At 39.9% G+C, this 23,954-nt stretch overlaps 2 protein-coding genes across 4 annotated transcripts in view; both read right to left on the bottom strand.

Moving 5' to 3' along the window:
- The window catches only part of LOC127515768 (histone H3), an 81,707-nt gene that overhangs the window by 35,842 nt on the left and 21,911 nt on the right, over positions 1–23,954 (bottom strand). The window lies entirely within an intron of this gene.
- On the bottom strand, positions 10,507–12,982 carry LOC127515758 (neoverrucotoxin subunit beta-like). The gene is made up of 2 exons (XM_051899812.1): positions 12,804–12,982; positions 10,507–12,624 (listed from the first exon to the last, which is right to left on the bottom strand). Exons 1-2 carry the CDS (start codon positions 12,892–12,894, stop codon positions 10,835–10,837), a joined length of 1,881 nt encoding a protein of 626 aa, XP_051755772.1. The 5' UTR covers positions 12,895–12,982; the 3' UTR covers positions 10,507–10,834.

Genomic DNA, 23,954 nt, shown 5'->3' with positions numbered 1-23,954 from the left:
GAGGACGAGCTAAAGGGTCAGGCCCCGTCACATCAGTCCCGTCACACCCCTGTGACACGACCTTACAAATGAATGGTATTGTTCTTTTCTATTACCTTTATTGCATATAATATGTATTTAATGCATGCCATAGCAAAACATGATTTGAATAAATAGACATTACACTGTAAATTTAAAGGTTTTTGTGCTCAGGCAAATTTTTTGAATTTTGTCCTTCTTTTACCTAGGCCTATGTAGCACTGCTTTTGAGATTGCACTTTGTATATTAATGATATTTCACTTCATATTACAGCTTGGTAATAACAGGGTGATACCATGGTAATATCTACATTATTACCTAGGAAATGACATGCAATTTCCATTATTTTCATGTAATTTATAAGTAATAATGTTGTTATTACCATAGTATTACCCTGTTATTACTGAGCCGTAATATGATGTGGTACCACAGTTACTTTACATTGTGCTATTCAGTTAAATGTCTATTGATTACATTTGCTGTATCATAGTAAAATGTACTTTATATATTATGAAGTTATATTTCCATAGAACTACACAGTAACTGAATAGAGTATAACCTTTGAATGACTGTTAAATGGTTGTGTGACAGTATGTGTGATGTATGTTGCAGGTAAAAGAGAGAGAGAGAGAGAGAGAGAGAGAGAGAGAGAGAGAGACAGAGACAGAGAGAGAGAGAGAGAGAGAGAGAGAGAGAGAGAGGGGCGAAAGCTTTCCAAGAAAGAGAAGCTCCAGGACAAAGTGAAAGAGCTACAAGAGGCTTTAGTCGTACCATTACAACTGTGATTTCACTCCTGTCTGTGTTTGTGCCATTCGAGTTGTTTATTGTTATTGTATCTGGCCATGTTATTGTTAAATGGAATTTTAATGAATTTTTAAATGAACTGTTAAATGAAATATGTTTTTATATTGACATAAAATGAAATTAGTTTAATTAAAAAGATGTTTGGACTATATCAGTCAAACAAAATCCATAAAGTCAGTCCTGTCACACAGGAAATTATGATATAAAAATGTAGTATTTGAGGAAATATTGATGAATTAATCTCTTTAACTGTGTAGATGACGGTGGGGGTATATATCCACTACTATGTTTTTGTAAAAATCTCCTATGTAAAGGTAGTTCTTTTAAAAATATATGAGTGCCTGGTGGGTATTCTGTGATTTTGTGTACTACAGTTGACCGAAAAGTTGCTTATATTTCTTATAGAAATTACAAAACCATGTTAGATACAATCAGGGATACGATTTTTCTCAAATGATAACTTTAACTTTAGATATAACCAACTGTGTTTATGTAAACCTAGTGTGTATTTGACAGTATTAGTGCAATCAGACGTAATGGAGCGCTGTTTGACAGGCTTTTAGTGTGCGCGCTTCGAGTGTACATGCTCTAGTGGTGGAAATTTTGATTCTTTCAAGAGATTCGTTCATTTTCAATTCATTCACCAAAATGATTCGTTCAGATTCGTTCACTAATTCGTTCAGTGACCATTTCTTCATATTATATAAATACGCCAGCATGTGGCGAAAAAGAGTGTCTTATGTGTTAATGTGTCTTAATTTAACGAAAGTATTTACTTGTTACAAAAAAAATAAAAATAAAAGTTTTTATTAAAATGTGTGCCTAGTCTAGACCCAACTCATTAAAGAAATAAAATAAGTTTAAATAAGTGGTTTAGATACCCAAAAAGCACAAGGTTTTCTTGCATAATTAACATTTTAATTGTTTGGTCAGACATTTACACATTCATAAATCTGGGATTATGTTAAACGTGGAGTTCTGTATGATAAATATGAATATATTAACAAGAGTATGTGCTCAGTAGCCTACATATAACTGCGCTTTGCATCCGCTTTCTGCTGATTGCTGAACGAGATCGACTCACATGCTTTATGACCGACCTACCGGGTACACTCTCATTCATTTCGTTCACGAACGAGATCTTAGGTAGGGATGGGCATATCGATATGAAGTATCGATATATCGATACTGACGTTGAGTATCGAAAGTATCGATACTCAAATAAAAATATCGATACTAAGTGTTTTTTTTTTACCAGTGGTTTTGTTTAATTAACAATAAATTTAATGCATACAATATGCATTTAATTGGACAAATAACCTATGTTAGCGAATAATTGTGTAGTAGAACTATTTTCCTGCTCATCTGAGCACACGCAAATGCTGTAAGTCAGAACCAATCAATCACAGAGAGCGTTCGCTCACTGCCGACACTACATTCAAACGGCTGCATGCGTTTACAACATAATATGTTTGAGTTATTTCACAACAAACAAAATGAAATAGTAGCCTTCATAGTTTTTGCAATTACATTTATTTAAATTGAACATTAAAAGTTCGTATTGATGTTCTGTTCTGTAGCTACACTGTCAGAATACAAAGTTTGCATTTTATGGGTGCAACAGCCTGTCACTGGCAGTCCCTTATGAAACTGAACCATTACTACAGTGACCATAGTTCAGCTGAGCCTATAGTATTTGTAGATTTCCATGGTTACCACTACAAATAAACATTTTAACCATGTGTAAACAAAAATATAATCTAATAAATTGCAATTAAGGCGTATTGAATGTTAAAATACCTTTCAAATATAATGTTAAGTGGGTACCATTACTTAAATTACTAATAATTTAATAACTTAAATTCAGATTAGAGGTATCGTATCGGTATCAATATCAGCGATTTTGGCCTTTAAAGTATCGGTATCGTATCGAAAACAAAATAAGTGGTATCGCCCATCCAGGCGGCTGCAGTGAGGGGAGGAGTGAAAAAAGTGCAGGCAAGACGGTTCTCTGTTCTCCTAGTGGATCATAACCTACGAGATCAAAGGCGGATATCGCGGGATTCACACTCGTGCGCTGTGTTGCTGATAAACTGGATGTAATTTAAGTTCTGTTGCTTTTATATGAAAATAAACATAATGAACAATACACGCAAAGTACTTGTTATTTATGTCCATTCGAAAGATAAAATCATGATATTAGAGTTTTAAAATCAAACATTTTAAAAGAGACCAATACATCACAGTTGTTTAAACCAATAAGCGCTTTTTTTTTTCGATTTGTGTCTCAAGCCATTCGTTAGTCTGGCTGTTTGATGAGAAAGAGATTAAATGTAACTGTTAGTTGCAAAAAAAAAAAAAAAAACGCGTTAAGAATCCATCGCAGCGAAGGACTATTATCAAAGACTATAGAATAACACAAGACGTGTCACTCGTATTGTTTTGAATGGGAGAAAGTGTAACGCTCAATATGGCGGAATAAGTCCCGCCTTCAAAATAAGAGCCAATCGCCGACCTGTAAAGTCATCGCGTCACTGCAGCGGCCGTTAGAAGCACCGGTTTCTATAGAAACAGTCAGACGCGCGCCTCCGAAATGAGGCACAAGAGACGCGCATTTAGGTCTGCGCATGCGCATTAGCTTGATCCAGCATAAATACTGTTTTTTTTTGTCATGATTTGAGCGTTTGGAAAAAAAAATTATGAGACAGTTGTTGTCAGATTTCATTGGTGATTTCAAATATGAAATTTAATCGAAAGCTTGGCAAACAGCTTTGGAGAATTTGATGTTTCCCCATTCAAAGAGATAGGAGCTGCAGGATGCCCAGGATGCCCGAGAGGCGTTTCAAACATGGCCGCCGAGTGAAATGACTTGTCTTAAAGGGACTTTGCTATTATTCTGCTGCGCTGAACTGCGGAAGAACTGATGACGGCACCGTTTAATGTTTGGTCGACCAATCAGCGGAAAGGGGTGTTTCATTCCCGCCCACATGTAGAGATCAAATATTCAAGTTGTTTATTCATTTTCTACCCCTGAACGAAAAATGAAAAATCAAGCCCAATTCTTGTTTTTTGTTTTGTTTGAAAAAAATTTAAAAACGAAAAAGTTTTAATAAGTATAATAAGTAGTAATAAGTATAATAATTAGTAATAACAAAAATGTAATGTTGCTTATTAGCGCCACCATTGAGCTGAATCTCACACGATTTGATACACAGCCTCGTTTTGACACTATATACAAATATGTTAATTTTCAACAGACAGACATTCTGATTTGACCTGATTAGCCTATCTGGTGAAACTACATCAGCTGCTGACGGCTGTTTGTTGAATTGAGAATATGTTATCATTTGACCCAGAGAAGATGAATATAAATATTTAACTTTATTGATCTGCAGATCTGCGAGTGTTTTTCAGCTGTAGCGCTGGATTCATTAGGTTTGATCAGCAGAAACAGATCAATACATACAAATGTGTGACGCCCGACTGTTTAATATCTTCAGTGTTTTGATGTACCAGGGGTTTTATGACTTTTGTCATGAGTTTGAGTACATTGGACCAATAGTTTAGACAGTTTTTTATTTATTTCCTCTATGACGTACAGTTTCTGACACCCAAACATGTTTAAAACAGAAAAAACAATAATTGATAAAACAATGCAAACACAATAATGATGCAGCAGCTTCAGTGCTTGAACCCCTAAAATACACCTGGATTAAAATATGCTTAACAAATCTCAATTCTACATACATTATAAATGACTGAGTGACATTATAATAAAAACTGATTCCATCAACACAAACAGAGTTTGAGAAAAGCACAGATACACACCGTCACTCATCATGATCACACACTGATCTATATGAGGATTTATCACACACACACACACACACACACACACACACACACACACACAGTATTAACTGATACAGTGTTAATGTAATGAAGAGACTCTGTAACAAAATAATATAATATCTCACTGTCACTGTCATGATCACCCGTATGTCTGTCTTCATGGACTCTTATTTTGAATTTCCTTTGTCTTGTTGTGTCTGTTTTTCAGTTCCTGTGGTTTAATTCCTGCTTCCTGTTTTTCCATTTCCATAGTAACTGTGTTTGTAACCATGACAACTTCTCACCATCAGTCAGTGTTTCTGGGGAAGCTGCTGTTTTCACAGGACAGTAAATGCAACTCAAATGTTTGTTCAGTTACATTTATTCATTTTTTTTATCATTTAATAATTTGTTTGTAAATTCTTCAACACAGTTTCACTGATGATCCATAATAAACACCAAACCCAGGATAGAGCGGTTGAGTGAATGTGGTCTGGACTGTGTGGATGAGGATCATTGTGTCTCCAGAGACGCTGTAGAAGGACAGAGTTCCTGCACTGTGATCCACAAACACTCCTACTCTACTAATGATGGACTCTACAGGAAGATCAGTCTGTATCTTATTGTGTGTGAATGAGTATCTGGAGGAAAAGCAGATCAAACTCCAGGACTGATCATTCCATCCAAACATACACTCATTCCCTCCCTTCCTGCTGATGCTCTTATATGACACTGAAATAAACACACATTCTCCACTCCTCTCAATCTCCCAGTAACAGCGTCGATCACTCACGCTCTCTCCACACAACACCTGAGTATTATATTCATCAAATCTGTCTGGATGATCAGGATACGGCTGAAGATCTGGGTCAGTGACAGTAATCACTGTGTTGCTCTCAGACAGACGGAGGCGTTTATGCACAGTGTTCAGATCCAGAGTGAGCCGATGGGAATCTGATGGAGATCAAACACATCACAATCAGGAATCATCAATCTGTCCATCTTTTAATCTACACTGTAAACATGATTTCTGCTGCTTGTTAAATGAACTTCATTAAAATGAGTTAAAACCACACAATCCTCGTCCAGTCACCCCAGAAACACAGGCGGCCTGGCCAGTTCGCCAATCTCCATTTTCCTCCGCCTGCCCCTCCAGTGAGCATTCCCCTGGTGTCCTGCCGGACCCAAAACCCCGGATGGGCGATGACAGATCCTCTGCGGGGCCGAAACGGCCAAGAAGGAAAGGGAAGAAGGCCGCCAAGCAGCCCCAGTCTCCTGAGTTTTCTGCCTCCGTGCAGCCCCAGTCTCCTGAGTTTTCTGCCTCCGTGCAGCCCCAGTCTCCTGAGTTTTCTGCCTCCGTGCAGCCCCAGTCTCCTGAGTTTTCTGCCTCCGTGCAGCCCCAGTCTCCTGAGTTTTCTGCCTCCAAGCAGCCCGTTCCAGTGTCAGTGGGTCTTTTGGTGGAGTATGAGGGGATGGACTGGACCCCGCTTTCAGACCCCTCGCCAGCCCCGGCTGCCGACGAGCCCGCCCCGGCTGCCGCCGAGGCCGCTCCAGTATTCGCCGAGCCTGCCGCCCCAGAGCCCGCTCCAGCAGCCCCAGAGCCCGCTCCAGCCGAGCCAGCCGCGCCAGCCGAGCCAGCCGAGCCAGCCGCTCCGGCTCCAGCCGCCGCCGCCGAGCCCACCCCAACCGCCGCCGAACCCACTCCAGTAGCCCATGAGCCCTTTGAACCCCTGAGTCTCCCAAAATATTTTTTGGGGGGGGGAAGGGTATCTGTGGGTGGGAAAGATGGGGGTGGGCTAGGAGACCCGCCAGGGCCGCCCACGGCCCCTGTCCCTCCGTGGCCTGCCAAGGCTCCTGACCCGCCGTGGCCTGCCAGGGCTCCTGACCCGCCGTGGCCTGCCAGGGCTCCTGACCCGCCGTGGCCTGCCAGGGCTCCTGACCCTCCGTGGCCTGCCAGGGCTCCTGACCCTCCGTGGCCTGCCAGGGCTCCTGACCCTCCGTGGCCTGCCAGGGCTCCTGACCCTCCGTGGCCTGCCAAGGCTCCTGACCCGCCCTGGAGACCTCCGCACCCGCCTGCACCCCCCGCACCTGCCTGTAGGTCTCCAGGGTGCCCACCCCCCCCTCCCCGCTGTTTCATCTGAGGCGTGAGGACACGCCTTCCGGGGAGGGGGAGGTAATGTCACATCCACGCCTTCCCGGACTCCGTTTCCCAGAATCCTCCTGTTCCGCACTCCTGTTTGCACTTCCCTCATCAGTCTTCCTGCCATCTCCCCGGATTCCCAGCACCTGTTGTCCTCGTCAGCACTCCCTTTAAGTTGGACTCCACTCCCTGCACTCCTTGTCCGTTATATTGTTAGCCTTCTGTGTGTTAGTGTTGTTTCTGCTCCTACGTTCATTAAAGACCCTTACTTTGTGGATTTCCATGTATTGCCTGATCCCTGCAGCACCACACGTAACAAGGATCTGATCTCAAAGATTTTGTTTGAGCTCTTTACAGAAATCCTCCAACACAGAAGATATTTAGAGAAATGTTTTGCTGTTTACAGATCCTGACACAACCACTATGTCATTTGATTTGGCTTCTGTAAACATGAACTGATCACAGATTTGATTTGAGGAAATGTAAGCATCTGTGACACAACCCTTAAATCTGTAAACTGTGAGAAATAACATGGCAATTATAAGGGGAACTGTGATCGAATGGACTTATTATTCTTTCTCAAAAAGACACTGATTGATCAATAAATGCCTCATGCACAATTATTTGATTAGCCTGTCATAATTCTACTGTTTATTATGAGAATTTCTGTGAATACATGGAAGGCATGTTTTAGCTCTAATTATTATAATCATAAAAATGCATCATTGATGTTTGATTTTAAATACTGATAGCACAAAAACATATTTCTTAAATTTTTAAAAACACATTGTTATCAGATATTCGTTCAACTCTTGGTATCAGTAGAATCAACAGTATTTAAATGTGATTTTAACAGTGAATATGTGCTTCAGTACTCATGTTAGTGCTGTTAGAAGTGACCCAGTGTTTGATGAGTCGATCTCTTCTCAACTTCAGTTCACCAGGTTCAACCGGTTTTACTTTTCCTCCTTTACTATATGTGATTTCACACAGTTTACTTCAAGTGAAGCTATTTTTCATTCTTAGGGGTAAAAACCTAAATACCTTTGCAGTGAATGTATTAAACAACAATTTTTTGTGTATTTTTTTGTCTTTTCCATGCAAAACTGAAGACAACTGCTGATAAAGTAGTTTTTTTTTTTTTTTTTTCAAATGTTTACTTGCATAACTGTATAAAAATATGCATGAAATAATAAGACAGTTGTTGCATCACTCAAGTCATTGCAACTAAATTTTAGAGAGTTGAATTTTAAGTAACTTAATTTTTAAGTAATTTTAAAAGAGATTTGAATTTTAAGTAATATAAATTAAATTGAGTAATATTTATGTACACGTTATCTCATGAATATCTGCAGAACGTCTCAGGTTACGTATGTAACCATGGTTCCCTGAGAACAGGGAACTCTACTCTGTGTTTGAAACACTATGGGGAACGTCACATGTGAACCGATGTCTGAAAGCCAAGAATCAAACCACTCCAATCCTATTGGCCGGCGACAGCCTATGACATCATCATAGCGCGACCCGGAAGTATATAAGGAGCACCTAGAGAATCAGTCAGTATCTTATCGTCTGAGGGACTGTTCAGCAGGCAGCCCTGGAGCATGGCAGGGCAACGCAGAGTCTCGTTCCCTGTTCTCAGGGAACCATGGTTACATACGTAACCTGAGACGTTCCCTTTCGAAAGGGAACTCCACTCTGCGTTCGAAACGCTATGGGGAACGATATACCCAGTTTACAACTTGCAAACACGTTGCATCGGCTAGTGGCAACCACGACCACACCAGCCAGCAGGCCATGCACTCAGTAAAAACACCTTTTACTCTTTAAAGCAAGAGGAGTACACACTCCGCCACAATACTCTATGAGAGGCCTGACCTAGGTCCTACTCTTAGCAGGGACAGGCGTGGCCAATGGCAGTGATGGTAACCACACAGAATTGTGCCAACATGTAATCTGAACAGAGGCCTTAGCAGGGCCTACAATCTCAGCAACACGTGGCAGCAGCTAGTGGTTATAAAGGGGACCAAGCTCAAAGGGGACCAGCTCTAGACACAACAAAGAGTTGTGGGAAGCCTAACATACCTGAGCTAAGTCTACATATTCCAACAGGCAATGTACCATAATTTACACAAGTACAGGGGTACAATGAAATGCTATCATGGTCTAAGGGAGGCCTAAAAAGGCCTACTACCTCAAACAGACACAAGCATAAACCTGTGGCATAGCAATGCCTGGGCTTCACCTCTGAATCTCCACAGATAAGAGTAAATAAAGTGAAGCTCAACAAGCAAACAATGTCAGGTGGCCGATTAAGTCCGACCTAGACATAGATACTAACTGAAGTGACGAGTGCTAACTCAAACTTACTCTAGCAAACACCAGAAACTACTCTAAACAACAGGTGGCTAAGAGGCGGCCATTTTGTGGCCTGCACAATATATCATTCTAGCCAACCTATCAAACTTCAGTTTGCCCAAAAACCCCTCTTACTTTTTCTGATTACATACTCAGGAAAAATTATACAGGAACACAAGGTCAACATATTTAGAAACATAAATATAGACCCAGTTCACTTTCCTGCGGCTCGAAGACCGAATACTCCTCTTTTCTCTTTTCTTTAACAAGGAAGGATGAAATCTAGGGTTCTTTGAAGCCTAAAAGAGCCTCTTCCACTATCAAGCCAGAAGGTGGGTCTTTAGAAAAATATTATCAAAGGCCCAGCCGTCAGCCTGACTGTTTAAGAAGCACCTGAGTAAGTTAAATGAATCCAAAACCCAGGAGGCGGAGGAAGAAGGGGCGAGGGCAGGTCCCTCCCTCGCAATGAGAGGGAATCGATTACCGATGCTACTGGCGTATGAGATCGATCACCTCCCCTAAAACCTGCTTCTTCCTCCTTGAGTCCCACCGTCTCAGTGACTTGCTCCGAAAAGGAGGAGGTGCCCGAGCGGCCATACTGGATCTCTGGCCCTGTCTCTGAGCCTCAGCTCAAGACGGACCAGCCTCCTGACTAACTACATGCTCAGAAAAAACTATACAGGAAAAACAAGGTCGTCATATTTTAAAGCATAAAATATAGACCCATATATATATATATACACACATATACATATATATATATATATATATAGGAGGTGGAAGAAGAAGAGGAGAGGGTAGATGTAAATTGCCCTTGCAGCTGGGGGATCGATCACAGATGCCGCTGGCGTTTATAATCGATCATCCATCTCAATCCCGCAAACTCCGTGATTGCAGCCGCCGTTCTGCCTCAGCACAAACGGGACCAGAATCACCAGGCGCAGATGCGGACACCTCTTCCCTCGAGAAGAGTGCCAAACGAGAACGATGAACACACTCTCTTGAACGTTTGTAAGGCATAATATAGAATCCCTTACCGGAGTCGATACAATCACGATCAGACAAAACAGTCCCGAAAGACGAAAAGATACTGACTGATTCTCTAGGCGCTCCTTATATACTTCCGGGTCGTGCTATGATGATGTCATAGGCTGTCGCCGGCCAATAGGATTGGAGTGGTTTGATTCTTGGCTTTCAGACATCGGTTCACTTGTGACGTTCCCCATATGCGGTCAACACAGAGTAGAGTTCCCTTGTTAGTGTTACTATCACTACACTAATAGTCACTTGCTGTTATTTTTTTATTTATTTATTTATTTATTTATTTTATGACATGTTGCCATTTTTGATTTGGCTTCTGTAGACATCATACAAAGTAATCATAATGCTTCATACGACTGGATTAAACCTTGATCTCCGTATTATTCTTTTTCAAAGAGACACTGATTGATCAATAAATGTCTCATGTGATAGATAGATAGATAGATAGATAGATAGATAGATAGATAGACATTTGTAACTTTGGACTATTTGTAACAACATGAACAAAGGATAAAATACGTTCATATATCAAGTCAAATTGGAAACACTTTTCAACATGTTACACGTTTATTAATAGCCACACCTGTTAGGAAATATGGTTGTCAATACAAACATTGACTGTGTAAATGAAGCAAATAAGATTATATATATATATATATATATATATATATATATAAGAAAAAGATTAATGCAAAAAAAAAAAAAAAAAAGTGCATATGACACTTACCTATGGCACTGATAGTGTCACTGGCTTCACTCACTCCCACTTTACCCACTATCCTGTAGCGGATCAAGTACTGCTTTTCAAACTCCAATCCAGTCAGAGTAAAGTCTTCATCAGGTGTGTTTTTGACAAGCCACTGTTCCTCAGCACCAGAATCTGCTTTCACCTGCTGGTACTCCACTCTGTACTGCACAGTTTCTCCAGTCGGAGACTTCTGCAGTTTCAGGGACACACTGCGCTCCTTCACTTCTGGAGGGGGAGGCTTCGACACGGGCTGGAACTGTGTGTCTGTCAGCTTCCCCTTTTCATACAGATAGATGGAGGAGCCTGGACTGGATGGATCGGAAATTGCAGATAAAATGAATCGGTATCTCTTTTCATCTTTGTTAGCCTCTGAAAAACTTCTGAAAAGAGATAAGTTCTCTCTCATCTTTGAGACAACACCAGGATCGTTGAACCACTCTTCTGATGCTAACGTGCGAGAACACGGTTTCATTCCCACACCTAGCTTTTTAAACTCGTCAGATTTCAGAAACTCCTTTAGGGTTGAAAGATACTGGTCTTCATACTTCAGAGATGTGAAGGTCAAGCACACCAAAACATCAATATCAGGATTAAGGAGGAGGATGTTGAGACTGTCTGCGTCTTCAGTTGTGATTTCCTCCAGAATCTTGGTTTGAGAACTCAAGAGGTCAAGTTCAAACTTTGCATGATCTAACCACTGGTTAAGTATTTCAGCATTAAAAGGGGAGCTGTAGTGGATACTCAGGATGTCTTCCAGTGACTTTTCCTCCATCTCTCCTCCTCGTATAGCAGGCAAGACCTTGGCCACAGCTTTCATGAGTGCCATTTTGTAAATGTTAAGACAGTCCTGAAATGAACTGAGCCTCTCTTTGATGTCTTTGAAAACATTAACCAGTGTTTTATTTGAGAGATCGTTGCATGTCCTCTCTGCCTCTAACAGCCCCTCTATTATATCTTCAGTGCTGGAAACCAGACGCGTGGTGATTTCTCTCTCCAACTGAGCTGCTTTTGTATCCAGTTGAGAAAGAGGATAGAGCCAGACTTTTATCGGAACTGCATTCTGTGGATTCTCCTTCAGGATAGTGGGGAGCTTCTTGTACACCTCCAGGGCCTCCATGAAAGTGCTGGGGTTCTGCTCAAGGCGGACGTCACCATGAAATGTGCAGGAGATGCTCTCAGCCATTTTCTTTTCACCATCTGTCATATCTATAGCTCCTTTTCCCTCAATAGAAAATCCAGGGATCTTCTTGACCATGACATTGAGTTCTCCCTCAATCTTCTGCTTGTTTTCTTCTTCTGAAAATGTCCGATCAAACACCATGAAGGCCTGAGCTCCGTACAGTACAGCCGTGACCACATGAGTCGCAGTTTTCTGGTCAAACACCTTAGGGTAGGTGATCTGGCCCAGCTGGGACATGGTGAGCTGGTCAAATCTGGTGGTTTCTTTGTAATACATTGTAACTCTGGACTGTTGGTTTGAGGATTTGGTGTCACGCAGGTATTTGGCAGATCCTCCCACCTCCACCAGCCCTCCCAAGAAGCTGGCCTTCAGGGAAGCGCTTACATCCAGGAGACTGGACTTACTAGAGAGAGAGTCGGAGCTACTGAACTTCAGATCTGTCATGGGCTGTGGACGACTGTCCAAATCTTCACTCAGTGACTTCTTATCCCACAGAGTAACACCTGAAATGAGAAATGGCTTTAACAGTTACGTATGAGGACGCAATGTATTGATGAAGCAAACATGCCAATATTTTTGTGTTACATCTTTTGTCTCAAAATGACCACACATGTACTGTTTTGTTGATTCATGTTTGGGTGAAAAAGGAATAAAAATCATTTTAGTAGGTACTGTACAGCACCTGGAATGAAGGTGTCCTTGCGGCAGTCATACAGCATACCAGCATACAGAGGTCTTCCTACAGCTGCCACTTCAATCGGCTCTGATGCCATGACTGCAGTAAATAACAATGATCAATGGGGATTTATACATATGAAGTTTAATAATGACTACTTTATCATTCTGAAATTCTTTTTACGTGTTACTGATTTCATTAGTTCTCACATTGTTTTAAAATTCCTTAAAATGCAATCTAATTCAGTGTTTAAAAAATTCAAAAACAAATAAAGGCATAAATCCTTCCTTTACTGAATACAATCCAATAAATAATGTCTAACCATTGCCTGTGGTGAAATGACATATGCATCTGATTAGTTTGGAGACAAAGTTTTTGTTCCTAATGCATTTTGATCTAAACCCCTCATAATCTGAAGGTGGTTATTCACGCTGTCATAACATTACCTGTCCGTATCATTTTAAAGTGGTGTCTCACCTGGGGTCCTTGAGTGTATTCGTTGTCTGGTAATGTCTGCAGTTGAAGTCTGAAGCCAACTGCGTTCTTTGGTCATATTTATAGTACTATTTTTTTAGGAAATGTTCCCTTAAAGCATTTTTACTGGAAGAAAAACTGGTTTCTGGTTATACAGTGTATTGCTCAACAAGAGGGCATTATCTGGCTCTATACATTTTTCAGATTAAACCACTTCCTCCTGTGTTTTGATTCTGTTTCTGTTACTGAAACTTCCCTGTTCCTTGTTTGTTTGATTTGATTTGAGGATATTTAGTCTTGTTTTTCAGGTCTTGTTTAGCCTTCTCAGTGTTAGGGTAGTTCTATAGTTAAATAAGTTTCTTGTCTACATTTGTTCTGCTGTTATATTAGGACTCTGGTTTGATTGTTCGGGACTTGCAGCCCGGGCCCCTTATTCTTCAGTTGCCTTTCATTATTATTGATGCGCCATGCTGGAGGGGGATACACTTATTTTTTCTGGATTCTTTGATAAATTGAAAGTTCAATCAACAGCATTTATTTGCATTTACTTATTTATTTATTTATTTAAATATAAATACATCCCGAATTCCGGAAAAGTTGAGGTGTTTTTTTTTTTAAATAAAACTAAAAGACTTTCAAATCACATGAGCCAATATTTTATTCACAATAGAACATAGATAACATAACAAATGTTTAAACTGAGAAATTTTACACTTTTATCCACTAAATGAGCTCATTTCAAATTTGATGCCTGCTACAGGTCTCAAAATAGTTGGGACGGGGGCATGTTTACCATGGTGTAGCATCTCCTCTTCTTTTCAAAACAGTTTGAAGACGTCTGGGCATCGAGGTTATGAGTTTCTGGAGTTTTGGTGTTGAAATTTGGTCCCATTCTTGCCTGATATAGGTTTCCAGCAGCTGAAGAGTTCATGGTCGTCTTTGACGTATTTTTCTCTATAGGTGAAAGATCTGGACTGCAGGCAGGCCAATTCAGCACCTGGACTCTTCTACGACGAAGCCATGCTGTTGTAATAAGTGGTTTTGCATTGTCCTGCTGAAATACACAAGGCCTTCCCTGAAATAGACGTTGTCTGGAGGGGAGCATGTTGCTCTAAAACCTTTACATACCTTTCAGCATTCATAGTGCCTTCCAAAACATGCAAGATGCCCATACCGTATGCACTTATGCACCTCCATACCATCAGAGATGATGGCTGAACGCGGAAAACACACTGGAAGGTCTCCCTCCTCTTTAGCCCGGAGGACACGGCGTCCGTGATTTCCAACAAGAATGTCAAATTTGGACTCGTCTGACCATAGAACACTTTTCCACTTTGAATCAGTCCATTTTAAATGAGCCTTGGCCCACAGGACACGACGACGCTTCTGGACCATGTTCACATATGGCTTTCTTTTTGCATGATAGAGCTTTAGTTGGCATCTGCAGATGGCACGGCGGATTGTGTTTACCGACAGTGGTTTCTGGAAGTATTCCTGGGCCCATTTAATAATGTCATTGACACAATCATGCTGATGAGTGATGCAGTGTCGTCTGAGGGCCTGAAGACCACGGGCATCCAATAAAGGTCTTCGGCCTTGTCCCTTACACACAGAGATTTCTCCAGTTTCTCTTTCGATGATGTTATGCACTGTAGATGATGAGATTTGCAAAGCCTTTGCAATTTGATGTTTATACGCACTCTTTCACAGCTCTGCCCATCTTTACTTCTGAGAGACTCTGCCTCTCTAAGATATCCCTTTTATAGCTAATCATGTTACAGACCTGATATCAATTAACTTAATTAGTTGCTAGATGTTCTCCCAGCTGAATCTTTTCAAAATGTCTTGCTTTTTCAGCCATTTGTTACCCCTGTGCCAACTATTCTGAGACCTGTAGCAGGCATCAAATTTGAAATGAGCTCATTTAGTGGATAAAAGTGTAAAATTTCTCCATTTAAACATTTGTTATGTTACCTATGTTCTATTGTGAATAAAATTTTTGCTCATGTGATTTAAAAATCTTTTAGTTTTTGTTTTATTCAAAAAAAAAAAAAAAAAAAAAGTCCCAAAATTTCCAGAATTTGGGTTATATTTTTAACATTATAAATGTTCTCAGTCTTCAGTCTCTTTAAAAAAAAAAAAAATAATGCATCAACCTTGATGAATAAAAGTATTAATTTCTCTCTTTTTTTCTTACCACAAATGACTGAATGGTATCAGTTTCCACAAAAATCTAAAGCAGCACAACTGTTGTCAACATTGATAATAATCATAAATGTTTCTTGATCAAATCATCATATTAGAATGATTTCTGAAGGATCATGTGACACTGAAGACTGGAGTAATGATGCTGAAAATTCACATATATATATATATATACATACATACTGTTACAGACAGAAGGGAGCGGAGACACAGGTAAGGATTAACAGGTTTATTTTCAGGTAAGCAGAGCGTGAGAAGAGTGCAGGTGAGTGATGTCAGATGAATGGGTCGATGAGCCGATGAACTGGAAACTGATACTTGTCTGTGTTCTCTAGGGAGCGTGGATACCGGGAGACGAGGAGCGGACGAACACACAGGAGAAGCACAGGAGACGAGGAGACACTGGGAATCACTGAAGACGCTGGAGATAGGTAAGTAGTCGAGTAGGGAGTCCTGGAGGTAAGTAAACACTTAGTATGTGTAAACGAGACCGGACAGTGACTGAGTGAACTGACGTGACTTATATGTGGCTGTGGTGATGATAGTGAATGAGCGTCAGGTGTGGCTTGTTAGTACTCAGGAGAGGGAGTGCGATGTGATTGGGTGAGTGTAGAGCCTGGCGTGTCTGTGACACATACAGTCAAACCAAAATTTATTCAGACACCTTATACATGTCATTCATTAATTCAGATTATTTACTATAGTTTCAAAAAATGGTAATAAAATGTGACAAGATTTCAGTGGTAAACTGTGTGAGAAAAAAGAAAACATCTTAATTATGTCAGATAACTCTTGAGCAAAAGTGTCTGAATAATTTTTGGGTATAATATGTCACAATTTACTTTATTTTGCTACCCTCACTTACATAAATGTCCTGCACCCACTAGTAAAAATATACCAAAAATATCAAAAACGTCTGAATAATGTTTGGTTTGACTGTACATATACATACGTATATTGTACATTTTACAATATATTCACATAGAAAACAGCTGTTTTAAATCGTAATACTATAGGTTGTTTGCAATCATGTGGTTCTGGTGATGCGCAAAATTATTGTGGAGGGCAAGCAGTGAAAATTAGAATGGAAGAGATGGGGAAAAGTCTGTGCTGGTTTAGAAAGCTATAAACAGAAAATCACAATATATTTTTGACGTGAACCTTATGTTATGAAGAGGAGCGATTTTTCTACTGAATTGAAGGACTTGACTGCCATCGAGGAGGAAGATATAGAGAATGTGAAGCTGCCATAGGAATGAATTGAAAACGCTCGCTCTGCTCCGCCCACCTCGCCCGGGTGGACACATACTGTAAGGGAAGCAGGTTGAGGAGGTGACGGGAAGACGACGTATATCAAATCTAATAATGTCACTGATTGAACCCACTCCCTATCACTCAGTAAAATAATCACATAGCTAAGTGTTTTTGAAAGTGTTGCATTTTGTTTGGTTTAATAATACATTTTATAAATAATAATAATACAATAAAACAATAATAAACTGTCTTTGGTGTTTCTGGGACTGTTTTAACATGGTTTAGATCTTACCTTTCTGATCACCAACAGTTTGTATGTATGAGTGGATTACGGGTGTTCCTCAAGGTTCAATCTTAGGTCCCTTACTTTTTAGCATTTACATATTTCCACTTGGATTGCTTCTAAGATCTCTAGGGCTAAATTATCACTTTTATGCAGACGATACTCAGATTTAAATTCACTCTAAGCAATCTGGACCTTCCTTTTTTTATATTTCTGAGATAAAAACATAGATGTCCCAAAACTTTCTGTCTTAATAGTGATAAGACATAATATTGCTTATTGGCACCTCTCATCAGCTTCGTAAAGCTGGTTCACTGTTTTTAAACATATATGGCTCTGTTTTGTAATCACAAACCAAATTAAAAAATCTAGGAGTAATATTTGATTCAAGTTTGTCTTTTGACTCTCATGTTCAGTACACTGTAAAGAACTCCTTTTTTCATCTCAGAAATATTGCTAGACTCTGCTCTATGTTATCGCTTTCTGTGACTGAAGGGCTTATTAATACTTTTGTGTTTATCCGCATTGACTATTGCAAAGCACTTCTGGCTGGGCTTTCTAAAACCACACTGAACAAACTGCAATGTGTGCAAAATTCAGCTGCTAGGATCCTGACCGGAGTCAGGAGAAATGAGCATATTACACCAATTCTCAAGTCCTTGCACTGGCTTCCGGTCAGGTTCCGAGTTGATTTTAAAGTCCTCATGCTTACATATAAGGCACTGCATGGTCTGGCCCCCCAGTATCTGTCTGCATTTTTAACCTTATACACACCCAGGCGTCACTTATGCTCCTCACAAGTTGTTCTATTGGCAGTCCGACAGACACGGCTGCGTTCTGTAGGGGATAGGGCCTTCTCATCCTACGCTCCTAGGCTTTGGAATGCACATTTCTTGATTGTCTTGATTTTTATTTTTTGTATATATATATATATATATATATATATATATATATATATATATATATATAATGCATAACTTGTATTGCTTTGTGTGTGTTGTATTCTTATTTGCTTGTTTTATGTAAAGCGCATTGAGAAGCTACTTTAAAGGCTCTATATAAAAATAAAGTTATTATTATTATTATTATTATTATATCATTTGCGAGTATGACTCTCACTCGGCTTGTGAATGAGCGTAACTTGCACGCAGCCACTTCAAAACTGTTCACAAGCTTCTATGGGTTTGATTTTGGTTGTCATTTGTTGAAATAAATAAATAAATAAATAAATAAATAAATATACAGTGTGTCGGTGTCTGTCATAGATTGTAAAAAAGGGTATCTGTCCGATGAATGCCCCTCCAATTCTCCTCCGTGGTCATATGGGAAAGTGAATACTTACAAAGAAAACAATAAAACTACAGTTACATTTACACACTTCCAACAAAGAAATGGATCTACTTCTGTCAGCTTGTTGAACACATTTTTTTATTTGGACCATATTTTCTACCATATGATGGCTGAAGCAGCAGCACATGCCCAGCATGTATCCATATTCATTTCAGCATCTGCAGACGCAAAACGCTAAAAGGTGACAACTTTTAAAATTAAAAACTATATAAGTTACGTAAACGATAAAAGCTCATTTTGGTTTCTCGGTTTGATAGATTTAAGCAACCATAAACAACACAAAACATAGTTTTGAGTTTGTGATAGGATTACATAGAAAATTCACTCCTTGCCCTCCAGCTGCATATCGCGTGCAGCAATGACGTCATGTGCAAACAACCTATTTCACTGTCACATGTCTGTCTGTTTTGGACTCTGTTCTGTTTGTCACATCTCTTCCTTTGTTTAGTTTTCCCACCATTATTTTGTTGTCATGGTTTCTAATTTGATTAGTTTCAGGTGTGTCTTGTTAGTTTCTCCCTTTGTTTGCCTTGTATGTATATGTATATATATATATATATATATACCCCGTGTTTTCCCTTCGTCTTTGTCAGTTCTCGTTTGTGTATGGTGCTGTATTTCTTCTCTATTCTCCTGAGAATCTTCATTAAAGTATGTTTATTTGATTCTCCTTCATCGTGCACCTTATGAACTGTGACATTCACAATATTACTGTTTTTACTGCATTTTTGATTAAACAAATTCAGCCTTGGTGCTCAGAAGAGACTAAAACATTAAATGATTGTTTCCAAAGTTTTGACAGGTACTGCTTATTTTCTGCCTTACTCTGTGATCTTTTATCTTACATTGTATAAAATCCACGAAGACTTAATGCACTACTGTTTGTAGAATATAAACCAATCCTAACATTGTCCTAAAATATAGGAAAAAAATATTATAGATACTGGTTATTGTTCAGTAGTTTATTTGATTTCTCATTAAAAGCAAATTGATTTCAAATTAAAAGCAAGAGATGAGATAAAAAAAAAAAAAATCAGAAAATAAATGTCAGATAAAAACTGCTATTACACCTGACATTTCTGTCCCCTTCACTTCTGAAATGATGGCTATATCCCTGCCTAACCCATAAAGTACTCACCTGCCCACAGGTTGAAGATCTTCAGGAATGACGTAGAAGACTCCCTAGTGCTTGCTCTTTCTTGAGGCTCAGTTTGTAATTATAGGTAAAGTCTAAAGGAGACAATCATAACTATAAAACACTTACTGGAGATAGTCCACCAAAATCCAGTCAGTATGTCAGTAACCAAACACATCTCGCCCCCCATTTACTACCATATAAGAAAAATAAATGCTACGGTAGTCAGCTGGGGGCGAGATCTGTTTGGTTACTTACATTCTTCCAAATATCCTTTGTGTTCAGCAGAACAATTTTAAGCAAACTGAAAAACAGGGTGCATAAAATATTGGTGTAAGATTATAGTATCATTCTCTTAATGGAAAAAATATGATATTCTTAAAGAAAATTGTTAGAAAAAATTAGAGTATAAATTAGAGTATTGTTAGAAAAAAAGTATCTGATGCTGAAGGTCTGGAATCAGTGAAAACTTTAAATCTAGATAGGTTTTTATTTACCATGAAAAACTAGGACATTTGAAGGATTCTTTTTCCACCACTGAACTGGCTTCTTGAGAAAACGCTCTGAAACTCATCTCCAGGAATACAAAGGAAACCAGTAATTAAAGGGGGGGTATAATGCTATTTCATGTATTCTGACTTATTTACACTGTTAAAGAGTTGGATTCTCATGCTAAACATGGCCAAAGTTTCAAAACATGAGTTAGACGAATGACGGAGTATTTCTGTGCCAAAAATACTCTTCCAAATTGTCACAGCTTTCAGACTTTTTTTACGAGCATCTGTCTGAGTGACGTAAACGGGGGCGGAAATCCTTGTACGGACACTTCTCCCGGAAGGTCGCACGCACACGCCGACAGAGCGAGAGCAAGAGCACGCCCATCAACGCGCGTTCGGCTTTACGGAAGTCGTCGGCAGCGCTGCACAGGTCACAGGACTTCACGAAATCAACAATGTCACCAAAGAAGTGTGTTTTTGGTTGTGAGGGAAAGAGAACCTTGCTTCCCAAAGAACCCAGCGTTAAGTGGAGCTGAGAGTTTTGTGCTCACGCATTACATTGAAGCGCTCTCAACATTTGTTATTAAAATAACTATAGAAACTGATAGTTTCAATCACTTTATTATTGGTTAAAATGAATGGAGAATATCTGGTGTTTTTCCATGGCTGCTCGAGCCCTCAGGTTTTGGCACTTATGGTTTCATAAACAAGGCCCAGTTCCACAATGGATTTACAGATCCTTTGAAACTGAAAGATGGAGCAGTCACAGCGATAATGATCCCGGTCATGAGTCAGAACCGCAGGTGGTCAGTAAAACTGCTTCAAATGTCTGTTTTGTTGGCAGTAGGCGTCTAAGTGCATATAATGTAAACAACACGAACGTAGTGAATTCATAAATTCATTATTCATCATTCACTATACGCTATATTCATTATAGTGATTCAAAAGGTATCCATGGACAATGCGATGGTGTATTGCATGTTTAAATACAGTTGTTTAGCTGACCATTGATAGCGTCACGTTTCCGCCCACTGCTGCTTCCTTCCACTCCCCACCAGAGGTCTCCGTTTCACCTTTAAGACTTTTTCATTGCACACACACAGTCACTTCACTCTGGACTACATTCTGTTACATGTGCCCTGGGTCCATGTTCTATTTTCTTCATATGGACTCCATTTCCCACAATCCCTCAGCTAGGCACCAATCATGGACTCACACCTGTTTCTCATCAGTGACCCTTTATAAGCTGCACTCACACACACACACTTGGCTGAGTATTCTGTAACGTAGGAGATGGGATGGGACAACGGAGTTGGAGATCCACGTGCAGGCTTTATTTACAGGAGAGCGTAGTTGTACAGGCGGTAGGTCAAACACCAGCAAACAGTAACAAGAAGGCCAGGCAAAAGAGTAGTCCAAGCACAGGCAATGGTCAAGGCAGGCAGCAAACGATCATAAACAAGGAATCAGTCCAGGGTCAAAAACACAGGCAAGGCAAGGAACACGGAGACAAGGTCGAAAACAAGGCTAAACAATACTCAGCCAAGTGTGTGTGTGTGTGTGTGAGTGCAGCTTGTAAAGGGTCACTGGTGGGAAACAGGTGTGAGTCCATGATTGGTGCCTAGCTGAGGGATTGTGGGAAATGGAGTCTACATGAAGAAAATAGAACACGGACCCAGGGCACATGTAACAGATAGTTTGTAGACAATCTCTACACAAAAGCTGTGCGTACACGTGATAGCTCGTGACTCTAGCTCCGCTCACAATGACGCCTCCAGGTGGTACAGTGTATGTATCTTTTATAAATATGATTAAACTAAAGACTTTTTGGAGATATGAAGGATGCACTACTACTCTATAGGTACTCGAAAGTAACATGAGAATGGCAGAAACTGTGTGATACCCCCTTTTAAGAGACATAAGAGAAACTCTGAGGGGAAATTTACAGTCTGTCATCAAAACAAACATACATCTAATCTGATGTATGCAGTAGATGGATTGAGATAAATTACTGTTACAGTAAGAGACAGATAACCCTAACGAGACAGCAGACACTTTTATCCAAAGTGACTTAAAATAAGAATCATCACCATCATTTGTTTAAAAAAAAGATGATGATTTGACTCTCACTTATATTGACCAGAGACTTGTACTGACAATCAGTCATCGTTTGCAATGTTTGAGTGAAACATTCACACCCAACAGGAAACAATTGATTGTCTTCAGCTAATTCACGCCTGCAGGATACGTTGTGCTGACCAAGAATGCATATTTCCTTGTGTGTCTGTCTTACAGGTTTTTTCCATTGGACTTTAATCTCATCCGCTGAACAACATACAACAGTAAATTAAGATAAAGTTTGGTACGGCAGAAAAACAAACTCTCTATAATGCTTTGGTCACCCAAAAATTTTATTTCTGTCATTAATCACTCTCCCTCATGTCGTTCCACACCTGTAAGACCTTCGTTCATCTTCAGAACACAAATTAAGATATTGTTGATGAAATCCGATGGCTCAGTGAGGCCTGCATTGACCGCAATGAACCTCTCAAGGTCCAGAAAGGTACTAAAGATATATTTAAAACAGTTTAAAACAGTTTGTCTGCCAAAAAACAAAATAACGACTTTTCAACGATATCTAGTGATGACCGATTTCAAAACACTGCTTCATGACCCATCTTTTCTTGCAAAGACTGAGAAGCTCTTTTACACCCAAACATGAGACCCTCACCTATTACCAATTCACCTGCTAACTGTGGGCTGTTTAAAAACAGTTTAACTGGATATTACATAATCTTTTCACTTTTATTTTGCCTTTGTCCCGTGTTGCAGCCATCAATATTAAAATTTGTTTATATTCACAAAATACAATTATGTTGGTCAGTAAAAACACTGGAAATCTTTTCTTTGTACTTTTCAGAAAAAGTACAAATAAAAGTAGAAAAAGGGTTCAAGAGAATTAACAAATCACAGATTGTGGTTTTTATTGTATTTTACAAAATGTCCCAACTTTTCTGGACATTGGGTTTGTGTATGAAGTGTTGTAGGTCATACAATATAAGCTTGCTGGTCCACAGATGTAAAGCAGAAAGTTTAAAATCACTAAATTATAGATAATAAGGAAAAGCCAAAGCACAATGTAATCAGGTTAGAGGTAGAAATACTGTCAGAAACACATGCAGCCACTGAATACAGTCTAATTTTACTATAATTTATTGTTCTTGATCCTGAATGTAAAGGACTCCCGTTACGGTTTCTTGCCTAAACTTTATGATGCATGAAAATGTATATTTCAATCTAAATGTGTGACTTGGCAACCACAGCTTTATCAGTGTTATTAAACACAGATGCGCTGAATGCTCGGAAAGGCTGGAAAACAACATCGTCTCGTACAAGAAGATATTTTTAAAAGAATGAGAGCAGAAAGTGTCTTGACTTCTCAACATTATTGTGGTCTCGGTTTTGGTAGTCTCATGCAATACTTCACTGTTTACATTTTTGCATCCTGGTGTCATGTGTTCCCCAGGTAAGCGACGCACACACGTGATGTAAAAGAAAACGTGATTCATCAGACCAGGCCACCTTCTTCCATTGCTCTGTGGTCCAGTTCTGATGCTCACGTGTCCACTGTTGGCTCTTTCGGCGGTGGACAGAGGTCAGCATGGGCACCCTGACTGGTCTGCAGCTATGCAAACTGTGATGCACTGTATATTCTGACACCTTTCTATCAGAACCAGCATTAACTTCTGGAGCAATTTGAGCTACAGTAGCTCGTCTGTTGGATCGGACCACACGGGCCAGCCTTCGCTGAGCCTCGGCCGCCCGTGACCCTGTCGCCGGTTCACCACTGCTCCTTCCTTGGAGCACTTTTGATAGATACTGACCACTGCAGACCGGGAACACCCCACAAGAGCTGCAGTTTTGGAGATGCTCTGACCCAGTCGTCTAGCCATTACAAT

Source organism: Ctenopharyngodon idella, chromosome 7, assembly GCF_019924925.1.
Source record: "Ctenopharyngodon idella isolate HZGC_01 chromosome 7, HZGC01, whole genome shotgun sequence".
Lineage (NCBI taxonomy): Eukaryota > Metazoa > Chordata > Actinopteri > Cypriniformes > Xenocyprididae > Ctenopharyngodon > Ctenopharyngodon idella.
Note: the sequence above shows the minus strand (reverse complement) of the source record. Positions and strands in the feature narration are given on the sequence as shown.

Excerpts from the sequence above, each read along its gene's own strand:
- LOC127515758 (XM_051899812.1), bottom strand. The coding sequence starts at position 12,894 with ATGGCATCAGAGCCGATTGAAGTGGCAGCTGTAGGAAGACCTCTGTAT. Across the intron at positions 12,625-12,803 it reads CAAGGACACCTTCATTCCAG|GTGTTACTCTGTGGGATAAG; the intron begins GTGCTGTACAGT and ends TTCTCATTTCAG.